Here is a 23058-nt window from a genome sequence, read left to right on the forward strand (position 1 = left end):
ATATATGATTCAATAAACTAATATATGAATAATTATGAGTAATGTGTAAAAAATTAAAAATTTGGCAATTCTTTTAAATAGTTGTTAAAACAGACCATCAACCTAACTGGCCAAGCATAAAGCATAACCTATATAATATGTACACCCACAGTAGTAGGCAGTCACTCAAATTAGAAATTTTTATACAATCTGTAGTAAAGTCAATAATTGTAGACATTATATATCTATTACTTTATTGTGTCAAACATTTTGTTGCATTTCTTTTTATGTATATTGTATTCAAGGGTATAAGTTTTCTTACCACCTTAGCTTTCAATTAACAATATTTTTATGCCATACCCAAACAATATTGTAGTATTTTCAAGCATAAGGTATAATACAGAGCGCATTCTGTTTATTATGGTATCCCTGTGAACGTCTAATCCATATAAAGAATAGCATATAAGTATTACGAGAGTCCTACTAAGATTTACATTGACATTTATTATCATGTGTCTGTAGTTTATTAGTTTATTAAAATAAATGCAATGAGATGTTTGTATAAAAATATATTTCTAATTCATTTTTAGTTTTTAATTCTGTTAAAAACACAGTTTTATGAACTGCTGAGTCTGAAATGAAGTAAATAATTTTTGATGCTCTTCAGCACTTATCATAACACATATCTATGATTAAGCTATCACTAATATTAACTACAGTTAATTATTGCTAAACTATTCTAACTGTAGTCAATTACTACTAAATATTACATTAAATTAATTAAATTACTAGGTAATAATAATTTATTTAGCTAATAAAAATTTCTGTATATTATTGTACATTATATGGTTCAATAAATTAAATTTAACTATTTTATAATACCATATCTATAGATAATTTATTAATTGGTTTTCTTGATGTTTAATTTAATTACCATCAAGTCAAATTTTTGAAACTTTGGTTTTTTTTTCTGTAACAAATGTTTAGGTGTTTTTTAAATGTTAAATTAGGTACCCAATAAAGAATATTTAAATCCAGATCCTAACTATCATTACTACAAAAAAAAATAATAATAATAATAATAATTTTAATAATCTCTCATTATCTATTATGATTGAAGGTCATCCTATTAATTTCCCAATTAAATAAATAATAAATAACAAAGTATAATGAGAAAAAATTAATGTATTTATTTAACTGTTTGTATACTTCAAAATAAAAAAAAATTCTATGGATATTAATACTTATAAATCTATAATTTATCTGATTCAGAAGCTGGATGTTTGGTACAGGATGAAACTTCTTTAAGGTGTCCTCTATTAGTATTTATTTCATAAAGAAGATTAATGTATACTAGGTTCTAATAATCCATTATCCTAAGCTAGTTGTTATTTTAGTTAATTAAAATCACGTATATATATCTAATTATTTCACTATAATCTTGGTTTACTAATTGACCTTTTTATTTAAAAATAATATTGTGTCTAATCACCACACTGAGATGGAACATTTTTTTGGTACACTTCAAATAGGATTATATTTTTAAAATTTTTTAATTTCCTACACTTTTAGGTAAACCACTAGTAGGTATGTATAGGGTAATCCATTCCTCAAAGCTGGAAATTTTCAACGTACGAGAAATAAAGTCGCAATGAATCTTACCAGAATCGAAAACCGTAAATGGCTGTAAGATACCTTCTTGCTTGGATTTCGCTCGGACATTGATTCCCACGTTGGTTCACTTCAAAATTCGTTATCATAATTATACAAGTGTATTATGTTCATACGTTGAGTAGTATTGTCAGTAATTACGCAAAGTGTTTGATTGTTATTATTCATTAATTTTTATATTATATAGTTAATGTGATTATTTTAAACTTTTTTCAAATTAAAAAAATTGTATTATGAAGTAGATACCTATATATGCCTGGATACTATATGCCTTTAATTAGAATTAGGATTTTATTCTCTTGAGCAACTTTATGGTATCCTTTAACTTACCACAATTAGTGGCGTTGGTAAGGGGGGTTTGTGGCTTCAAAATCCCAGCTAAAAAATAAGTAGTTAATAATAAAAATAATTATTACCTAAATATATCAAACCTATTTAGTATATAGTCTAAAACTATTTGGTCTGAATATTTTTATTACATAGAAAACCTAAAGCTTTAAGGTCACTTACTTTATGAATTGCTCGATCATATTTTTAAGACTTCCGCGACAATTCTGTTATAACAGGATGATACGTTTTTCGTTCTGATTCGTTTGAAAAAAAACTATTCGTAGGTATTGCTCTGAAATAAGCCCGTGCATAAGGGATGGTTTTACTAAGAATATATCTAGTCGTCATTCTATAAAAGTTTAACTGACTTGAAATTGATACCTAGTTGTCTATTTTTGTTTAAACAGTACCAATTTTCTCGATTTGACGCTTTTTTTTTATCGAATTTTCGCGTATTTTCCATCTACTGTCAACTATCGCTGTAAATGCAGCCATCGAGAGAACGCGTTTTCATTGCCAACTCAGATGTTAAAGCAGTTCAGACATTTGTTGACCTTTATTGATTTTCGATCCTGATATTTTTGATCATGAATAGGCTTAGGGACTTCTAGCATTTGCATACTTTTTTTAATTATTGTTAAGTATAGCAGAGTGCGAAATAAATTCGTTTCTCTGTCCTATGATATCAGATCTAAAATTTGAATGAGCATATTTTTGCATATTTGATAGATTTTGCAGGAAAATACTTATTTTAACATTAATATGTTTATTTTGCATATTTTGACAAATTTCTCAAATTTTATTGTTTAAAATTAAAAACTATAGATACATATAACCAGTGGCGTAATTGTGGGGGGGGCAAGTTCCCCCCCTGACAAGTTTTTGAGAGATTAAGGTATAATTTTGCCCCCTCCCAGATAATCCAACAGTACAAATAGCATCTTTTATTAATGAAATCTTAAAGGTATTAATTAACAATATTGGTACCTAGTACCTGCTACCTATGATTTATGTTAATCTAAACCACAAAATGAGTTAAAAGACTTATATAAAATCAAACAATTAGATATATTGTATAAAATACATACAATAAAAATATGTTTTAACTTTCGAGGAGGAGGGGTGTCAGGGTTTTGGTAATAATAAATATATCATATTGCCCCCCTAGATTTTTTCCCAGTTACGCCACTGAATATAACTAAATATACAGTCGTTGCCAGATAAATTGAGACGGCGGCGGCGGCGCGATAACGGAAAACTAGCGGTCCTCCGTATTTCAATATTATTACTGAAAATACATCAATAAACCAACTATTGTTACCAAAAATATTTTACGATATTAATTTAAAATCATATATTCCGATAATAATTTTTTATTTAAGAACAAAAAGTAGAAATTGTAAAATAATATAATTAATATTATAATAACACATAATATTAATAATATGATGAAATAATAACAACATCTATATTCATTATTATAAACAAATATTGTTGATACGACTGAAGTGCTTGCGCGGTCAAAACACACCGGGTTAGGTTAGTTGTTTTTAGCAGTGTAGGGCAACCAGAACGGGAGAGAGAACAGAAAATTCTGCAGACAATTTTTTGCACTAAGCCGGGTTCGAACTGGTAACTGCGTGCGTCGTAGCTAACTGTGAGACCTTTGCACCACACTATCAGCGACTAGTTTGGGCTACACTTAATGAAAAGCGCAGTCGCCGCCGTCTCAATTTATCTGGCAACGACTGTACATATTTCAACCGATCGAAAAAAAAATGTACTAAGAGGACTTCTAGTAATATGATATCTGCAAACTACCTCTCATATCTCGTTATAATTTTTGTGTTAAGTATAAATAATACTATAAACCCGTATCAACCGTATAACCCGCTGGATATTGACCGGATGTCGATAAAGATAATAATAGTAATAATATTAATAATAATAATAATAGATTATTTGTTTAGTGTTCAGTTCAATCTATTATTATCCGTCGTTGTTATTGCGTCTCTCAACCACACGTCGAATTATACGGAAAACGTATGCGATAATTTGTAACATTGTGTTATGCCGAAAGTACAACAGTTTACGAGTAGCCGACTTCAAAGTTTTGTTTCAGAGTTTATAAATATATTTAAATCCAATGGACACGTTTTATTTTGTGTACTATCTGCTATTTTTTTTTTTTTTTAATGCATATAAATGCATATTATAATGCATATTTTAATGATTTTAGAAGCATATTTGCATGCATATTTGTGTATTTTTTTAGAGCTATAAGTCCCTAAGCCTAATCATGAATATTCCAACGTGTTATTTTTTATTGACTTTTTACCTAACATAACATATATAATTTTGAACTTCCCCTTCCCTTTGGATGATTCCTACGCACGGGCCTACTCCGAAACAAAATAGTTTAGACATTCGTTTGTGTACAGGGTTATAATATTATTTGTTTGATTCATTCCAGTATACTATCATTGTAGTTTTTTGTCGTGACGTTTGATGAAAACTTAGTATGGCTATTGTTATCCGGATCGTGTAATATATATATATATATATATATATATATACGACTATATAACGCATACATTTGTTATTTTTTTTATTTCCACGAATTGGTGCGGAAACTAGACATATAATAGGTACGTGCTACAACAGCGGCGACACACAACGCGAGTAGGTACCGTTGATTCAGGTTCAATCCCCTCGACGAAAATCCCAACGCCGCGGCGTGTACTGTTATTTATTTACATATTAAAATAAATTAACACGCGTGAAATTTCAGTTTTTCGGTATAACACTTACTGCCAGTGGCATATTTTCTGGGGGGTGGATCTCAGGTCTCGACATCTCCTCTCCCTCCCAGAAGGAAAAAAAAAGTTCAAAAGTCATAAATGACTTGCTATGAAGGTACAAAGAAAGAAAACATTAATTTATATTATGTAATTGTAATTAGGTACTATACAAAAATGAATTACTTATGTACTCGTAAGTATTATTATTAGAGCGCGGATTTTTATGCACTTAAAAGTATCGAAATATGCCATATAATATGCAGTAAAAATCATGAAAATATGTAAAAAATATGCAAGAATTTTTTATTTATTTAAAATTTATAGTTCAACTTATAAAAATTAATTACTTAAATACTTAATACAAAAAAATTTAGAGAATTTTCTGAACTTAATTTATTTTTGAAATTGTATTTATTATTAAAATAAATAATCATATGCATTTCAAGTTTATCTTCTGTGAAGCTGTGTCGTTTATCGGTTTACATATTTTTAAAGACTGAAAACGAACCCTCGATGTCAACCGAAGTTATTGGAGCATATTTGAAGCAAGTGATATGTCGATAATCGACTGACACAGCAAGAGCGATTAAGTTTACGTCGTAATCGATTATTTATTTTATAACTAAATATATATAAATTATTATTTAGTGACAATGAAATTTATTTTTAATTATTCTGCTTGACAAAATATTATTTTATACATTTTTTTTTAAATTATCACTTCAATATACAATAAATTTTGAATTTTGCCAAAATATATAAAAATATGCAATAACCTCTAAATATGCAGAAATATGCAAAAAAAAAATTCACCATTAGCTTCAAATTATGACGATTCGTGGAGATAACTGACAAAAATCCAAAAATATTGAAAGGAAAAAATATGCGATTGCATAGAAATCCGCGCTCTAATTATTATAGTTATTATTGTACGATATATTATATCGTATTATAAGTATTTTTATATTATAAAATCATTTATATTTTAGAAACGTTTTAACCCCGCATCAAACATTTGAAAATACGCCACTGCTTACTGCAGCCATCTAGAGGTGTGCCGATCGTTGTCACTGACGAGTTAGTCAACGTCAAGCTATATCACATATCATTTTCTTTAAAATATTGTCAACTTCCGATTTGATTTTGGAAGGTGTTTTTCCTCTCAAACACAAACGGAACGTGTAATCGCGATTTTGCGTTCAAACGATCTTATTCGTGAATAAAATACATCCGCTTATGTTCATACAATAATATTTTTCGATTTGATTTCATGAATGTACGAGCCATTGTGAACACGATACGCACAAAACAAGTACGGTCAGTAGATGACTACAGAATGCAGCATGTCGGTGGACGTTGTATTACGTGCATTTTGTTTTGCTTGGCTGGACGCGATGTATCTTGAAATATATGTAAAATATTTAAATTGGATAACAACGATAAACGAATGGGTTGAGCAAACTGTTGTAGATAATTGGTACATAAACTGAACATTTGGTAGAGATCTTAGTAAAAACAAGTTTTAGCATTTTTATGATATAAAATATTATAATTTGTCCAAAAGTGTTTTCCTACGACATATTCAACTTTTATATTTGTAGCAGTAGGTACCGTATACAATCCAAAATGTATTATAAATCAGTTCATTGACTGTGGCTGTTTACATTTATTAAATAATATATTAATTAACTGCGTAATGCACATGTTTTATTACAATATTACACATCCATAACAATTATATTTTGCCACCGTAAATAGCAAACGCGTGGCATACGTGTGTGTACGAAATCGACATAGTGGTCTTTAGGCAGTGCATGTTATTATTAATCTAATCTGGACTGGGTATACCTACGCGTTAGTCATCGGGGGTGTGACAGGAACTACGGTAGACTTGTTCCGGACGAGGTTTACTGCGGGCGCATAATCAGCGGCACTTGTGCAGTGACTCATCCTGCGTTTTTCCAGCTGTCCGTGCAGTATTTATTCGGCTAATTGCGACGAGTGTGAGTTTAATGTGTTATGGATGTATAAATCTACTTTAGTCTTAAGTTACGATTAGGTGTATCGAATTATTGTACTTTTCTCTAATTCTCACCGCATGTCAACAATGAATTGAATGAAGACAGGAGTGAAGGAATTCCTATGTCGCCCATAAGAATAATATATTTGTGTATTAAAATGAAAAATTCTAAAAATTATGTCTTGTATAAAAAATAGCGCTATGAAATTTCAACCCGATTATTCAACCTTTTCATGTGTCCAAAGAGGGTTAAATTTTGACTCATGAGGGTTAATTTTTTTCATTTACTTTAAAAATTATGTACATATTTAATAAATAATGAGTGTGTGTGTGTGTGTGTGTTGTGTGTGTGTGTGTGTGAGTGTGTGTGTGTGTGTGTGTTGCGTTGTTCCGGTGTAGTTTGGTTAAGGTCAATACATAACAGTCAAAAAAATTTACTTATGTCATTTACTTAGAATATAACTACTTATTAGGTCCGCCTGAGTATAAAAGAGCGCAAACAGAATTTTTTGGCTTAGGCTCAGTGACCTTTCAAAAAACAAATAAAAAAAGATAGCATAATCTTAACTTTTAAAACGTATAATGTACCTTTATTTGACTTACTAATTAACAATTATTAATAATATCTAATGATAGAAATATTCGTTTATGCCGGATTCAAAAAAAAAAAAAAATGATTAGTTGAATATCTTTTATTAGTCAACTATTGTGATATAGTGATATGAGTTTATATTTTTAATGTTTTCATTGGTGAACGAGGGAGCCCCGAAAATATAACACAGCTAGTGCCCAAGTAGGAATCCTTGCCCCCCTGCGGTAACGAGACCGATCTTGGCTACTAATAATAACTACTACAAATACCTATATATATTTGTACATATTATATTTGTATAAGCCAAACTGTTGAGTCGAGAATACACTATTAAATATAAGTTTCAGTATTGAATTAAAATATAAATTTAAACATTGGTTGTGTCAGTGACCTGGACTCTGCTAGTTCTACCGATCTAATGTCAAATTATTTATCTTTATGCTACAAGTGGAACAAGACGAGTAGGTAGATGCAACAGAAATACTACGTCAGAAAATATATATACTAATAGTATTCAATTATTATGTAAATAATATTGTATATTTCTTTTAGATACAACTATCCATGTATTATCTTTTTGCTAAGTATATACTACGAGGACAAAGAAAGGATATACCGGTGTAAGAAATTTGATTTAATTACAGCAAAAGGGGAAAACTTCGTTCTCAGGTTACTCATCAAAAAGAAACCTTTCGCGCAGACTGCAGATAGACTTCAGTGGCTGTGGTAGCCAACTGGAAAAAGTGACAAACTATTAGGTTATATAAACATCTGGGATGTTGAGCGATTATTTTTACAACATTTGAAGTCATAATTTTTGAAAAATAAGTGAATTTCTAATGGTAATAGGAAAATTATTCTTTTATTAGTTGAATCTTATTTCTTATAAAATATATTTTATTTTTTATAATTGCAAACAACTGAAGAAGAATATTTTTTCTATATGAATACTCCAATAAAAATTACAAAAAGTAAACAAAGAGTAAAGATTAACAAAAATTGTTTGGAGTAGGTATGATAAGATACTATAGTAAAAAATTTAAAATAAAATTCTCTTTTTTCATAAAATTAGTATGTTTTAAGTGTAAATTATACAAATATTACTACTTCAAAAATATATATTATGTCGACCAAAACGCAATGAACAAGCTGAACTGTTAATAAAATCATACATCATCATGTGATCAGATACATAACGCTCTGCAATCTGTAAAGTAATTATTTTAATTTATAAATCTATAACCTTCTATCGTCCAGTGATCGTATCCAACTGTAGCACGTAACGCATAATGTACGTGTTGCAAAATATTATCATAATCAAAAGACGTGTATACAAGCTATTCTATCTATAAAATTGTACACAACTTTCCATCGATCATCAACAGCTATCATTGTGGTTGACCTGACCACAAAGTGTGACGTGATGACTACTTTATGGTACAGTAAGTCTGTTTGTGTGTATGTGTGTGAGTGTGATGAACCGAAGAAACAACGCATGTACAATATGGTGAGTCCAACCGGACCGAACAAAGAAAATTATTATAATATATCCTCTTGTTCACGGTCCGTTTACAAGTGACCCAAGGCTTCATAATATAATACAAGCATGATAGATATATGCTACATAGCATGGGGATCGGCCGGTAAAAATAAAAATATTATCTCCTTGTGCGTATGATACATAAAAATAGGCATGCACTAGCTGATAGCACTGCTGCGACTAAGTTTGCAATCGGTTTTTTAATATTATACAAAGAGAACCGGGCATTAAAGTTTCCACGATAAGTATACCACCTCCGCATAGTATTGACTATATTATATAATATTATATTAGAAAAATAACGATTCGTTCAAAAATTTTGGAAAAAACGATTTTATAACGTTCGACATTTCAATATATATGTGTGCATTATACGATATCGTAAATGTGTACGTATTTATATTGTACTATATAAATTGTCATTTTCACGATCGCTATGATTCATTAACAACGGTCAAATGGTATTATAAAGAACGTATTACGTATAAATTTATTAACATATAAGAACATCAAAAACACGGTAATAGGTGAGGCTATTTGATCGATTTAATTGTTTATGCTTTCCAAATACAGAAAATATAACTATTTTAAATTGTATAAATCTTTCTTACCCTACTCCGTTCCTGTATATCTAAAGTTATGAGTGATGTTTTTTTCTCGTAGTCATATCTGTCTTGGTGTAACATATACTTTATGTATTATACATATACATACATATATATATATAAGCAAAACTTTAAGGACCGTGATAGCCAGGAATAGTCTAATATTAAAATTAAAACGTACACAAAAATCACACTGGCTTTTATACTTTACTGTTTATAGTATTATAATAGTATTATTTATGAATCAGGGTGATCTTTATACAGCGTTACAATTTTCATTTAGAACCATTTCTATGGTTGAGTTTGTTTACAGTTAAGCTTGGAGAGTAAAAATATTAAGTGATTACAATTTAAAATGAATATTATATTTATGATTATGTGACGGGAAAACGTACCAACAAGAAGGAAGTTATCTGTAAGATCACTATATGTATATAACCTCTAGTATACGATCAAGTTGAATAAGGCTACTACAGAGTTACATTCGAACTAACACATATTAATTGACCGGTAGACGATACAGTCTTTAATTTTTTAGGGCGTAAGTTAACTTGGATAGTTCAGACTTAGAAGCGAAAGAGAAACTGACGTCTAATAATGATCGTACGATTTTTATTGGTAGAATTTGCGATCAATACATTTTGACGAAAGTCTATTCTGTGAATAACAAAAAAAAAACTGGTTTTGATGTTCTCGATCTAAACTATTTAATATGAGATCGCAAAAGTACTACCACCGATGTAAATATGAAAATTATATAGGTACAATTAAATAAGTTATTCGAATTTAATGGAAAAACGAATGTGTATAATTCATTAGAAAATTATATATTAATAAATCATATTCTATAAGATGAGACGAGAGGAGACAAATGCAAAAATAATGGTTATGAAAATGAATGTTAACGGAGAAAAAAAAAGAGGAAGATCAAAAAATAGATGGTTGGATTTGATTGAGAATGATATGAAGGCCATTGATATGTGCGTAGAAAATCGAGACGAGTGGAGGTTTAGGACAAGGGTAGTCGAGTAGCCGACCCCAAATACTTGGGAAAAAGGTGAAAGAGAAGAAGAAGAAAATATATATAATATATATATAATTAAAAAAATAAAAATGTAAACATTTATATCATATTCTATAGAACTTGGTATTAGTAGACCAAAAGTTTTTTTTATTATGAAAATCTTATTTTACAACTGAGAATTTTTTTTCACTTTTTTAAATTATTTATGCATATTTTTTTATCTAAGTATTTTTAATCAGAAAATTGAAAATTTACCAAACTATAGTATTTTTTAATATGTTTTAATACGTTTTAAAATATTTTTCAGGAGAGATTCAAAGATTATGATCAAACTGCTTGATTTAATAATTTGTGCAAATGAAAACCCCTTTAGTTTTTTAGGAACTTATACGAATATGGAGATTGCTCAATTTTTTTAAATGTCATGTGTATTGTGACATTTTCTCTCTCGTAGTGACTGATAACTGATGATACTAGTATTCCTGATTTATCCCTTACATTATTGTCATAATACCCGATATTGCACACTGAATTGGATCAATTTACTCTTATATCATTAATGTTTCTTTTTTTTATTAGTTTAAGACATGTAAATCATTAAACAAGTAGATGCCGACTCGTGGTTTACAATTTTATAACATTTTTGATATCTATAGGTATGCGTATTATTAATCGAAATATGTACAACATTAAAGATTAAAAATGATCATCCAAATAACAAGGAATATTTTCGGACACAAAAAAGCCAATCAATAATCTGTTAAGTGTCTGTGATCACATGTATAATATAAGTACATATATTTTATTTATAATCATTAAAATAATTATTCTATAAGATCGGTGAGAATGCCAAAAATAATTTTTTAAAGATCAAAATAAGTAATTATTTCAATAATGATTTTCTACACGTAGTTATAACCAGAGAAACTATGTAGAAAATTACTTCATAATATTTTGATTTAATAATTTAATGATATTTGCATTATTTTACTATAGTTCAATAATGTGTAGAGGTCAGAAGCATGTATTGATTTAATTGTATTTATTATTATTAGTTATTATCCAAAATGTATAAACTATTATTGTAACGTAAAATATATTATTTTATATTTTTAGGTTCGATGGGTAGTCGTTATGCGTGTACGAATAATTCGTCCATGTCTCAACAAAACGTTATGCGGATGGCTATCGAAACTCATGTGTAAAACCGTATCAAGTGTTATTATCGCGAAAGAGAGCGCTTTAGTCCAACCGCGGCGAATTATTCCCACGAGGGGTTCTCGACGTTCGTATAAACCACGTACAATGCTTCAGCAGCACGTGTTGGATCCGCACGCTATCCAGCCAGGAAGTGCCCTGCACTGCAACAATGCACTTGTCGGCGCAGTGGTTTTTCACAGGATCGTGCGCTCCTGGTGGTTCCGATCGTTTTACTTTTCGTGTCATTTCATAAACTGCAGTTAGTTCGTACGAGTGCAAGTGCGAATGTTCGATTTCGATGCAGACGCTTTGTGCGGATTTTCAAAAAGCCGATGGCGACGGATAGTCAGTCCGTTACGCTCGAAACCGTGTGTTGATAGCTCGCGACATCAATACGACATTTGCACGCGTATGCGAGTGTGTAGTACTTTAGCGTACGAAAAATGGCGGAAGTGTTGAGATTGCCGGAGGACAAGCAGTCGTGCATGATAATGCCCAAAACCACCAGACAAAAAGCGATTAAACTCGGACGGAGTTTGGGGCGCAAGAAAGCCGCGATCACCAAAGCCATTGCAGACAGTTGGCACAAAAGAAAAGCACGTAAAGTCAGACCGTAAGTTGTTACGATTTGTTTAATTATTTTTTCGTAAGAGCGTACCGTTACCTATATTGTCAACGACGGTTCATACATATAATTAGAAGCTTAAAGTAATATTAAAGGATAATAGACGGCAATAGGTTTTAAACATTTAATGGGTATGTCCAAAGTATATTCAAAGCACGTTCGTGGAAATTAAATAATAATTGAATAAAATCGCTATTACCTAATGTGTTGTGGCTGCAGTTATAGATAAAAAAAAACCATATTTTTATAGTTTATAATAATTTCATGTTAATTGTTGACGGTCGTTGAGCGTCTCCGGTGATTATAAATCTATTCGATTTTAAAGTCAACGTGAATAGTTATAATGTTACGACGATATGCTATTTGGATGAATTCTATACAGTAGATATCAGTTTGATAAAGCTAATTGGAAAAAAAATAGCACTATTATTATGTATTTTATTTGGGCATTTAAATGTGGACATACGAGTATAGATATTTACTAGTCCTAGAGTAGCTAGAACAAATAACATATTACGTAAAATGACTAGGATTGTTTATCAATTATTTCATTATTTGACTTAGTATGTGTATATAGTATTATTATAGTAATATGAATACTGGTGAGCAAATGAAAGCATGAACGTTACTATTAGCAACAAGATTAAACATAAAGCTACAAACTTGTTTTAATCAATATATTTTCCAAAATTATTTTATAATGCTTAATGGTGTATACTATTTACAATTTATTTGTGTGAGTATTAGGTAAGGACGGTGATATTCTATGTAATACGATTTGTCGATTGTATAATCCGAGAAAATAATTAGCTATAGCGTATTTAATTCTTTCCAAACTTTTAAAAATTATTGACCTAACCCAATTTTCTGCATTATAAACACTGGATAGTATAACTTAAATTTTACATTAAGTTGTAACAACGGGTCGAACGAAATCGAATAGTGTTTCCAAATTATGAAGTTTTTCCTTTATATTAGAAAAATTGTATCAACATTAGAATTATCACTTTTTTATATTTAATGAAATACTATGTTTGATCTAGACACAGTAAATTTACTTTTCGATTAAAGTGTGCCATAATTTTTTCCATAATTTATATTCTTGTAACGGATAGTAAAATAATGATATCTAATTCGATCTAAAATGTTAACGAACTAAGAATTATTCATAATCAGTTAATTAAATAGCGAATATTTTTTCTATTGTTAGTTACTATTGGAAAACCATTCATGAATCATAATTTATATGTAAATTATACATCAATGATCATGGGTTAATATCAGTGGCAGATTTAACAGTCTTCAATTGTCAACAAGGTCCGAAGCTTAATTAATATTATGCAACACCTTTGAGAGTTCATTAGATTTTTATAGTTCTGTAAAATGATAAAACCATTAAAACATATTTTATCAAAATAATAATTAATGTTATTATTTATACTAGTACTTAAATATTTATAATTCAACTGCCAAGATCGTATTTGAGTTGATACCATGGGGGGGGGGAATAATTTTTCATCAATACAAAATTAAAAATAATTAACAGTTCATTACAGGGACGTACCTAAGGGGGGTTTTCGGGTCCGGACCCCCCATTGAAATTTCTACATACTCAATGGTTTAATAGTGCATTTTATTTTCCCATTATCTTAAATATATAAATTTTACAGATTATATAATATACCTATAATGTATAAACCATGTTTAATTTATAGGTACTGATTTTTTAATATTATTTATTATTTTTAATTAAATAATGTATTTTTTTATAACATTTTATTACCAAATAAAAATTTATTTCAAATTATAGTACCTACCTATTATAGTAAACCTTTGTGCAGAATATGTGTGATGTGTGTATAACTATTGTGACTATTACTATAGTTATTAACAGTAATTTGTTGATACAAATAATCATAGTAATAATAGTACCTATTAATTATTTTTTAAAAACTTTAAAAAACAATTAAGATAGATAACTTAATTTAACAAATATCTAAGTAAAAAACATAAGGTTGGTAAGTAGTCAAATAACAAATTCCAAATTTCTTTTTTTCATTTTGGCAAATTTTTTGATTGTTTCATCAATGGGTACAATAATATTTTTATGCACATGCAGAAAAGCCAAACCTGTTAGTCAATGCTGGCCTATTCTTGATCTTAACCATGTTTTAAATTTACAAAATATATTTTTGGCCAATATTTGCAAGTTAAAGAATATGGAAACAAATATTGTCAGTTATTATGATTATTATTTGGGTTAGGGTATTCTAGCTCTATAAAATGCACAAATATGCATGAATTTGTGTATAAAAAAAATGAATAAGTACCTATGCACAACAAAAATTAACAGCTATTATGTTGTAAAAAAAAACAGGCGAGTAAAATTATTAAGGACTTATATATTTCTAATAAATACCATATGCATAAATGCACCAAAAAATGACTAACTAGTAAATATGTGGTAAAAATGTGTTACTTTAAATTACTTTATATTATCTGATAAATACCTCGGTTATGGTTGTATATGTCTATAACCGTAGTAATATCTGTGGAATACCACTATTCGCTCCACAACCAAAAATGTTATGATATATGAAGATAAACAAAAATTGATACCCGTGATCAAATTGACATTATTGAATTTATTATCATATTATAATGATAGATTAGTAATTTATATTATTAATTATTTATGTATTACATTATTTAAATAAATCAATGTATTATATTAAAAAAAAAATACGAGTCATGGGGGGGCGAATGCCCCTTCGCCCCCTCCCTCAAATACGCCCTTGTCAACTGCATTCTATGTAAAGTTCTTTTATTTTAAATATTTTATTGTTACATATAATATTATTATTTATTTAAGCATTTGAAAATAAATGTATAAATTAACAATTAAGAATTCTATGTTAATAAAAATCAGTGTTATTACTGAAGGTTAAACAGAGCGGTTAATTATTTATTGCTTATGTTTTACAAATATAATTTAACAATTTAATTACTTTATTTATATGATAAGAAATCGAAAATTTTACTTTTCTTAGTTTTTTTTTATAAGGATATTAAAATGTTAAACATGGAAAAATTTATTGTTCAGGCAAATTTAATGAAAATTATTCCATAAAACGTTTTAATGATCAAATTTTTAGGTAGTAAATCTGCACCAAAAATATCTTACAATATTTTTTTAGAATATGTAGGTATAATACATTTTTAATTTTTAAGTGAGATTTTTGTTTAAAATAACTAATAAATACCCATTCTTAATTTTGTACTTCAAGACTTGTGATTTTTATACATACAAATAACACAATATTATTTTATCACGTGATATTCATGTATTAGACAATTTAAATCACTATTACAGTTTACATATAATATAGATATTTAATGCGTATATTTACATTAGCTCTTTGTTCGAGATTATTTATCAAATTCGATGCTTTAATATTGCTTTTAAGTGTTCTAAAATAATAACAAACGACTAAAAAGAAACTCTACAACCAACAAAGGATAGATTCTAGAATTCAATATCCTTCGGACTATTTTACTATTAGTTTTGTCTTTTCCTACACTATCTTCTCCTAAACGAAAATCGTGTAAAATCCTGTAGTCGTGTTGTAGGTACAGGTACCCCCCATTTGCGCACTATCATCCATCATCAACGTATACTCTAAAATTGTAAAGAAAAAAAAATAAGGTGGACCCTTTGTTAATTATATACAATATAGATTCTGTAAGATGTTCAACCTACAAAACAGGTGTTATGGGACGCTTGGCTTATACTACGGGCATATGAGATTTATTGTTGAATTCCACCCTAAATTGTACTGCAATGAAACTATTTATTTCGTCAATTGAATCTGAGTTAGGTACTAAAAAATAAATAAAATACAATATTCAAATGATATCACGATATATAATTACTTATACACGTAGCATCAAATGTTTGACGATTAGTTTGCAAATAATTTATAATGCTAGTTAATCTGTATGAGTTAAAAAATTTTGTTTATTATGTGTATAAAACTAAAACTTATGCATTTAAAAATTTCAGTTTTAAATTCATATCTAATATTTCGCGATTGAAATCTCAGCATTTTATTGTAGAAATTAGAGATCAACATTGCCTAAAGAAAATAACCCCTACAGTCGGTAGTAGGTACCTAAGCAATAACTCTAAAACCATATCCAATTAAAATTACGTTTTTGAGAGGGTAACAATAATTTGCAGCATCGATAGCACATGTAATTTGCGCCACCTCGTAACTTCTCATATTGTAATTTGCCCCATTTGTTTAATAACGCCTACTCAACCAAATTATATTATAAGGAATTGATTTGTATGTTAATACATATTTTATAATTTAGATACTTTGATTTTTATAGATACAAAATCTGTTTTGTTTCAGCTAATATTTATAAATATTTTTATTATTCAGTCACAATTTACAAATGTTAACGTTATTTATGTTAAAAATGACGATACACGACTCGGAATATAATATAAGATAAAATTAACGTACTAGGTATAATGACTAAATGATGAATACATTTTTTGTGTGGTAAATTACATAGTACCCTTTGTTATCGGTTTCGTGGAGCAATTTACATACGGCTCTTTAAGACAGTGAACAAATACTAGGTATCTAGTACGATCATCTTTATTGCGAATGAATTGAAAATTGTAATAAATTGTAAACGACTTCTCGAGGTACTTTTATTATAATGTGCGTGAAACAAATTTATAGTATCCACCAATTGGCTTGTCATTTTTTGTCTAAGATACGAAATACGTAAATGTTATGTTATGTAAATGTTTCCGATGGTCAGCCCTTCAGTACTTGGCACAACATGTAAAACAATAACACATTTGTATCTTATATATTATATGTTTATATTATCGCAATCATATCGTATGTCATTAAGATATGACGTTTTGTGTACAAATTTAAATTAATCAAAAATGCGCCAAGGTAATTATACCAACTCGCTTCGATTGTCTCCACAAAGCGCATAATTTTATAATTCACCGCATGAATTAAACATTACATTAATATTCGCCTGAATTACGTGCGCTGCAGCTGCAGCAATAGTGGAAATCAGCTGGGATTGCAGATTATATTTTACACAATACTGCAAACCAACAACATATAATGTTATCCATGTTTCGTTATATTACTGTAACTGCAGCTGGCATGCGTGCTATTTACAGTGCAATCTGATAGTGAAATAATACTATTTATCAGACAAATATTTTTTTTCAACTACAACATTAACCGTTTATCAATGAGTGTCGGTCGAAATAAATATTTTTCTGTACTAGTAATAGTTATCTGTACCATATTGTATCAGTGGCAAGAGTATACGACGGATCATGACATGTATACACGTATACATTGTATAGGGGGTGAATTATGAAGGGACGTCAAATTAGGTATACTTCAAACATATTGATTTTATTTTTATTCACCCTATCCGATATAAAATGGCGACTTTTCGTAATTTTCTATGGAGCGTAGCACTAGTGATAAGTTATCGGCGTTGAATAATGGTAAACCATAGAGTAATTATTATTATTATTAGTATTACTCTATCTGGTAAACTTCCTACGCCATTACACCGGAAGGATGTTTTTGATAAATGTTATCAAAATATTTTTCTGAAAATGCGACGATAAATATACAATTCCAATATCGAACTGATGTAGTAAATTATTTACATTTATATAAGTACATGTTTAAAGATTGGAGTCCCTGAATATTTCACCATTCGAGCTATAACTACTCCATATGGATCACTTAAATTACAAATACTTGCAAATATTCTTCGATAAATTATAATGTCTTAAAAAAACAATTATTTTTAATAACTATATTAATATATAAGAATGTAAAATACCTTTCGACTACGAGTAAAATTAAAACTATAAAATAAAGTATTAAATAAAACAATCCAAAAACTATTTCTTTTATTTAAAACAATCTACTCAATACTGTTTAATGCCGTTGTAGACAATTATATTATTATATCAAATTATTGTAGTGATATATTTTTTATTTGCTTCTCATCATTGACAATGATAGTTTAAAATTAACAGAAATGGGTATATTATATTATTATGCACATTTATCATTTACATTTCATAATAATTTCATATCGAATACAGTAATATATGCAGGGGCGTATTTATGTTTTCCACGTGTAGGCTTATTGAAAATGACCGCTCTAAATAACTAAAATAATATACTGCAGTAACTGAATTATCATTTTATTACTTACTATAGTATATTTATATATAAGTATATTATTTTAGTTATTTAGAGCAGAAATTTCCAATAGGCCTATTCTAATATATATTAATTAGGTAAATTAACAAAAATTCTAAATAGATGTTTAAACACAATTTTTAAAATTTTCTCAATTTTTATTAATAATGAATAACAAAATACATTATTTAAATTTACCGCCATAAGCACGTACCTATAGTGCCTGCATATAAATTCGCCACTGAGTATAAGAGAAACTCAATGTATAATAAATAAATATATCAATACCTTATGTATGTCAAATGTTTTCGTTTAGAATGTTATACTATACAGGTTTTCAATTTTTTCGTGAGGTAAGTTATAAAAAAATTACATTTAATTTTTGGATATTTACAAAAAAAAGAACATATATATCAATGATCTAATTTTAATGTTGTGCAATGTTTATAACAAAGATTATATCGAATATTTTAGTGATAGTACAAACTATAATAATTGATATGAATCACGAAATGTTAAGTAATTAAATAATAGATTAGTTTTTTTTTCATTATTTGTCAGTAATCGGTAGCTATAAGAAGTCTCGTTGGATTTAAATATTGCTTAACAAAATAAATCTTTACGTGAATCCAAAATAAATTACTAGTTTTATAGTATAACTAGTATTATTAATACAAAAACATTTTAGTACAATTACTTAAGATTATATTAGTTATTAATTTATTACTTCTAACGGTATAAATCATAAGCAATTAGATAATAATATTATGCTATGTTGTAGTAACGCAAAATAATATCACATGCTTTTGTGATTAACAGTTAAATTGTTTAACTATATAATAACCCGTTGATAAAACTAAACGGACGGTTTATACTTCCCATTAGTTGAATTCACAACTGTATTACGTTTTTTTTTTTATAGTTTTCGTTATTTCTTTTAAACAATATGTATTGTTTTATATTGGTGTTTAGTTAGAACTTAAAATAAAACTCATTTTTGTTAAAAATATCGAATTGATGATTCAAAAGAGATAACCTTAAATTTAATTTATTTTATTTTATAAATTACTTTGTTTTGTTAGCAAAACATGAAAAAACTTTATTTAACAATAATATAATTATCTTTATTGAAATTGAATATTTGTAAGAATTATTATTTTATTTATTTTTACTTCCATTTTTCTTTTAATTAATAATTTATGTTTTTGACAACATGATTGTTCAATAAAAATTCGATAAAAAATCAAACAGTTTTTATTGGAATAATATGCGCCTTAATTATCCACAAAACATTTAATATTTATGTGTTTTAGTCACATATTTTTAAAATAAATATCGAAAACACGTTCATAAAAAACACGGACCACAAGTACGTAGAATTTTTAAATCCTTGTACGCCTTGTTTATTTAAGAATACGTAATACTGACATGGCTGCAAGTCAAGTTACGTATACATATTTTTACATGGATCCAGAAAAGCGCAAAGCATACATTTTACTAACCATTCGAGGAAACGGCTTAATGTTTTTAATGAATATATGTACCTATATACTTTCATACCTACATATATATACTATTACAGCTAGTTATTTTAATCTTGATTACATTACATCTCTATTAAGCTCCATTCTGACACGTACAAATTAGAAACAAGTCAAGTGATGTTCAAGTGCAATTTGGCAATTTTAAATAATAATAATAGCTACATTTTGACATCAAATTGAAGTCTTTATCTTATTACAAATGTAAGTTATCAGCGCTTGTGTATTACTTATCATTTACCCCTCGTAGATAAAAATATAAATTAACTATAAATATTATCTAAATAGTAAACAACAATTTAGTTACTAAATATCTGTTAATTAAATCACTAGTTATTCTTTAAAAAAAAACATATATTATATGCATATAATTTAAACAAAATACAAGAATAATTTTATAGTATTTAAATTATTCGTATAATTAATCGACATATGGTTCAGTTGGATCACAAATTAGTAGTGGTAGTTAACCGCAATAAGTATCAAATTTTGTTCATTTAAGTTTTAATATATCAATTCAAGCTATAATTTAATTTATCCTAACTCGATGTTTTGATTTAAATGTTTTTATGAAGTATAATTACATGTATACTATCTAATTCGTGTGTGTCCTCATGTCATTATTTATTATTAATTATCATTATTTGATACACACCTTCCTATGTGACCTTCACAACATCCCAACTCCAAAGTTTTGTCCAAAATCTACAATTCACTGGTAATAGATTTTTAACCAAGTTGTACAATATTGATATTTAAAATGTTATAATATATTTTAAAATTTTAGAGTGTAAATTGGAAACAATTTAACCATTATCGATTATCTTCATAGTTTTTGTAATGCTTTACGAAAAATTTAAAAAAAACATTTAAACATTGTACAATAACATTAAATATTATTCTAATTGCATTAGAAAAATCAAACAAATAATAATAATATAGAAAAGGACATACGCCAAGTACCTATTAGTAGCACTCAACACTAAAATGTCTTCGGAGAGCTATTTAGTTTTAATGCAGATTCACTTTTTGTTATTGTTTCATTAGTTAATTAATTTTAATTATTCTTACTTATATAAGTTATTGTTCTCATAATATTCTAACAATAGCCTTGAAGTTTATTTTTTGGGCGGTTCCATAGAACAACAAAATAGTTGTGAAATAAACAATACAATGAGAGAAAATTAGGTTGAAAATAAACTTAGGGAATTTTATATATTAAACGATCATAATCTTATTACCTATAAAAAAAACATATTTGATAGTTGTTCCTTTCAAGCGACCAAACATGAAATAATGTAAGTTTTTACATATTAATATAATATATTTTTAGCAACCAATCAGAAACATAAATCTCCCACTTAATATCTTATTTTTTTGAAAACATATCAGTTAGTTTACTTAATATGTAGTTACAATTTTGTAGTGCACTGTTATTATGTATCGTTATTATAATCACTCATTCATTCTTTCTACAGCATTAGATATTTCCTATTGTGTATTTAGATATATATATATATATATTTACGAGTATATATATTACTGGTTAATTTTTTTTTATTCGTTCTAAAGTTCTGCACTGTTATTATGTATCGTTATTATAATTACTCATTCATTCTCTCTACAGCATCAAATATTTCCTATTTTGTTTATATATATATATATTACTGGTTAATTTTTTTTTATTCGCTATAAGGGTCACGTTATTGTAATGATATATGATATGAAAATACATTTTGGCATTAGGTTCAAGGCAGAGGCTAAAATATATACTTTTTCATACTGCACACTTAAGGATTTTATCATGCTCTCCTTTCAAACGTTAATAGTAATGAATAACAGAGTTGAAATAGTTGGTATTTTAGATTTTACTGATAATACATCTTGGGATTTTAAAAATATGTAAAATAATTTAATAAGAAAATTTAAAATTAAAAACAAATATCATAATGTAGAACCACAACACACTTTTTAATTTCGTACTACACACTTAACATTTCGTATTACACAAAGTGTGTCATACTGTACACAATTTTAGTCCCTGGTTCAAGGTGCTAAGATCAAGATATGCAAATTATTTATATTGTTAAGTATTAATTATATCGATCTACTAATAATTTTGTCTATATAAATATACTTTTTCTTCTTTCTCTTCTTTGATCATGTCTACACTATTCAGTGACGTAGCCAGGGGGGTTTTGGGTGTTGTAACCCCCCAATTAGTTTTAATTTAATTTTTTTTTTTTTTTTTTAAATTATTCAGTTCCTTGTATGCACGGCGTCGTTGATAGTTGACCGTGGTAGACAACCGATGGTGATCAATTATAGAAAAATAAATTACTCATTTTGTGTTGTTCTTCGGTGGCTAATAACGATGCATACACATACGATGAGTTCTTATTTGAAAAATGGTACGTAACAATATAATAATGTGTACATAACATCATATTGATTATTAGACTATCGATATTCCATGTTATCAATTTATCATGTACGAAAACGATTTTTTCTCTCATCATATCCGAATCAATAAGACGTATATTTTCTTCATTAACCCATTACCATTTGAAACTGTTATGTCCAACAAGATGGGTAGATCGACATGATTCAATAATTATTTTCCTCGAATTATTTGATGCAATAGTTGATAGTTTATCAAACATTTGTACTTGGCTTGATAAGGATGCTTCATCAGGAGCATACCAATTGCTGTGTACTATAAGACAACCAGAATGTATACTCAGGCCCGGCTCAAGGGGTAGGTGATTGTAAGTACATGCCTAGGGCGGCATTTTTCCTGGGCAATTTTTATGTATAAAAAAAAAAAAAAAAATGATAAAATATTTACACGTAAG

General features: G+C 28.1%; 1 protein-coding gene across 1 annotated transcript in view; it reads left to right on the forward strand.

Annotated features, from left to right (window-relative positions):
- The first annotated feature begins 11876 nt into the window (after window positions 1–11876).
- The window catches only part of LOC112682321 (protein unc-13 homolog 4B), a 40180-nt gene continuing 28998 nt past the window's right edge, over window positions 11877–23058 (forward strand). Inside the window, exon 1 of the mRNA XM_025552864.1 lies at window positions 11877–12375. Coding sequence (XP_025408649.1) covers window positions 12206–12375 — 170 coding nt within the window. The 5' untranslated portion in view covers window positions 11877–12205. The remainder of the gene's footprint in view (window positions 12376–23058) is intronic.

Source organism: Sipha flava, unplaced genomic scaffold (genome assembly GCF_003268045.1).
Source record: "Sipha flava isolate LNK unplaced genomic scaffold, YSA_version1 202_pilon_pilon, whole genome shotgun sequence".
NCBI lineage: Eukaryota > Metazoa > Arthropoda > Insecta > Hemiptera > Aphididae > Sipha > Sipha flava.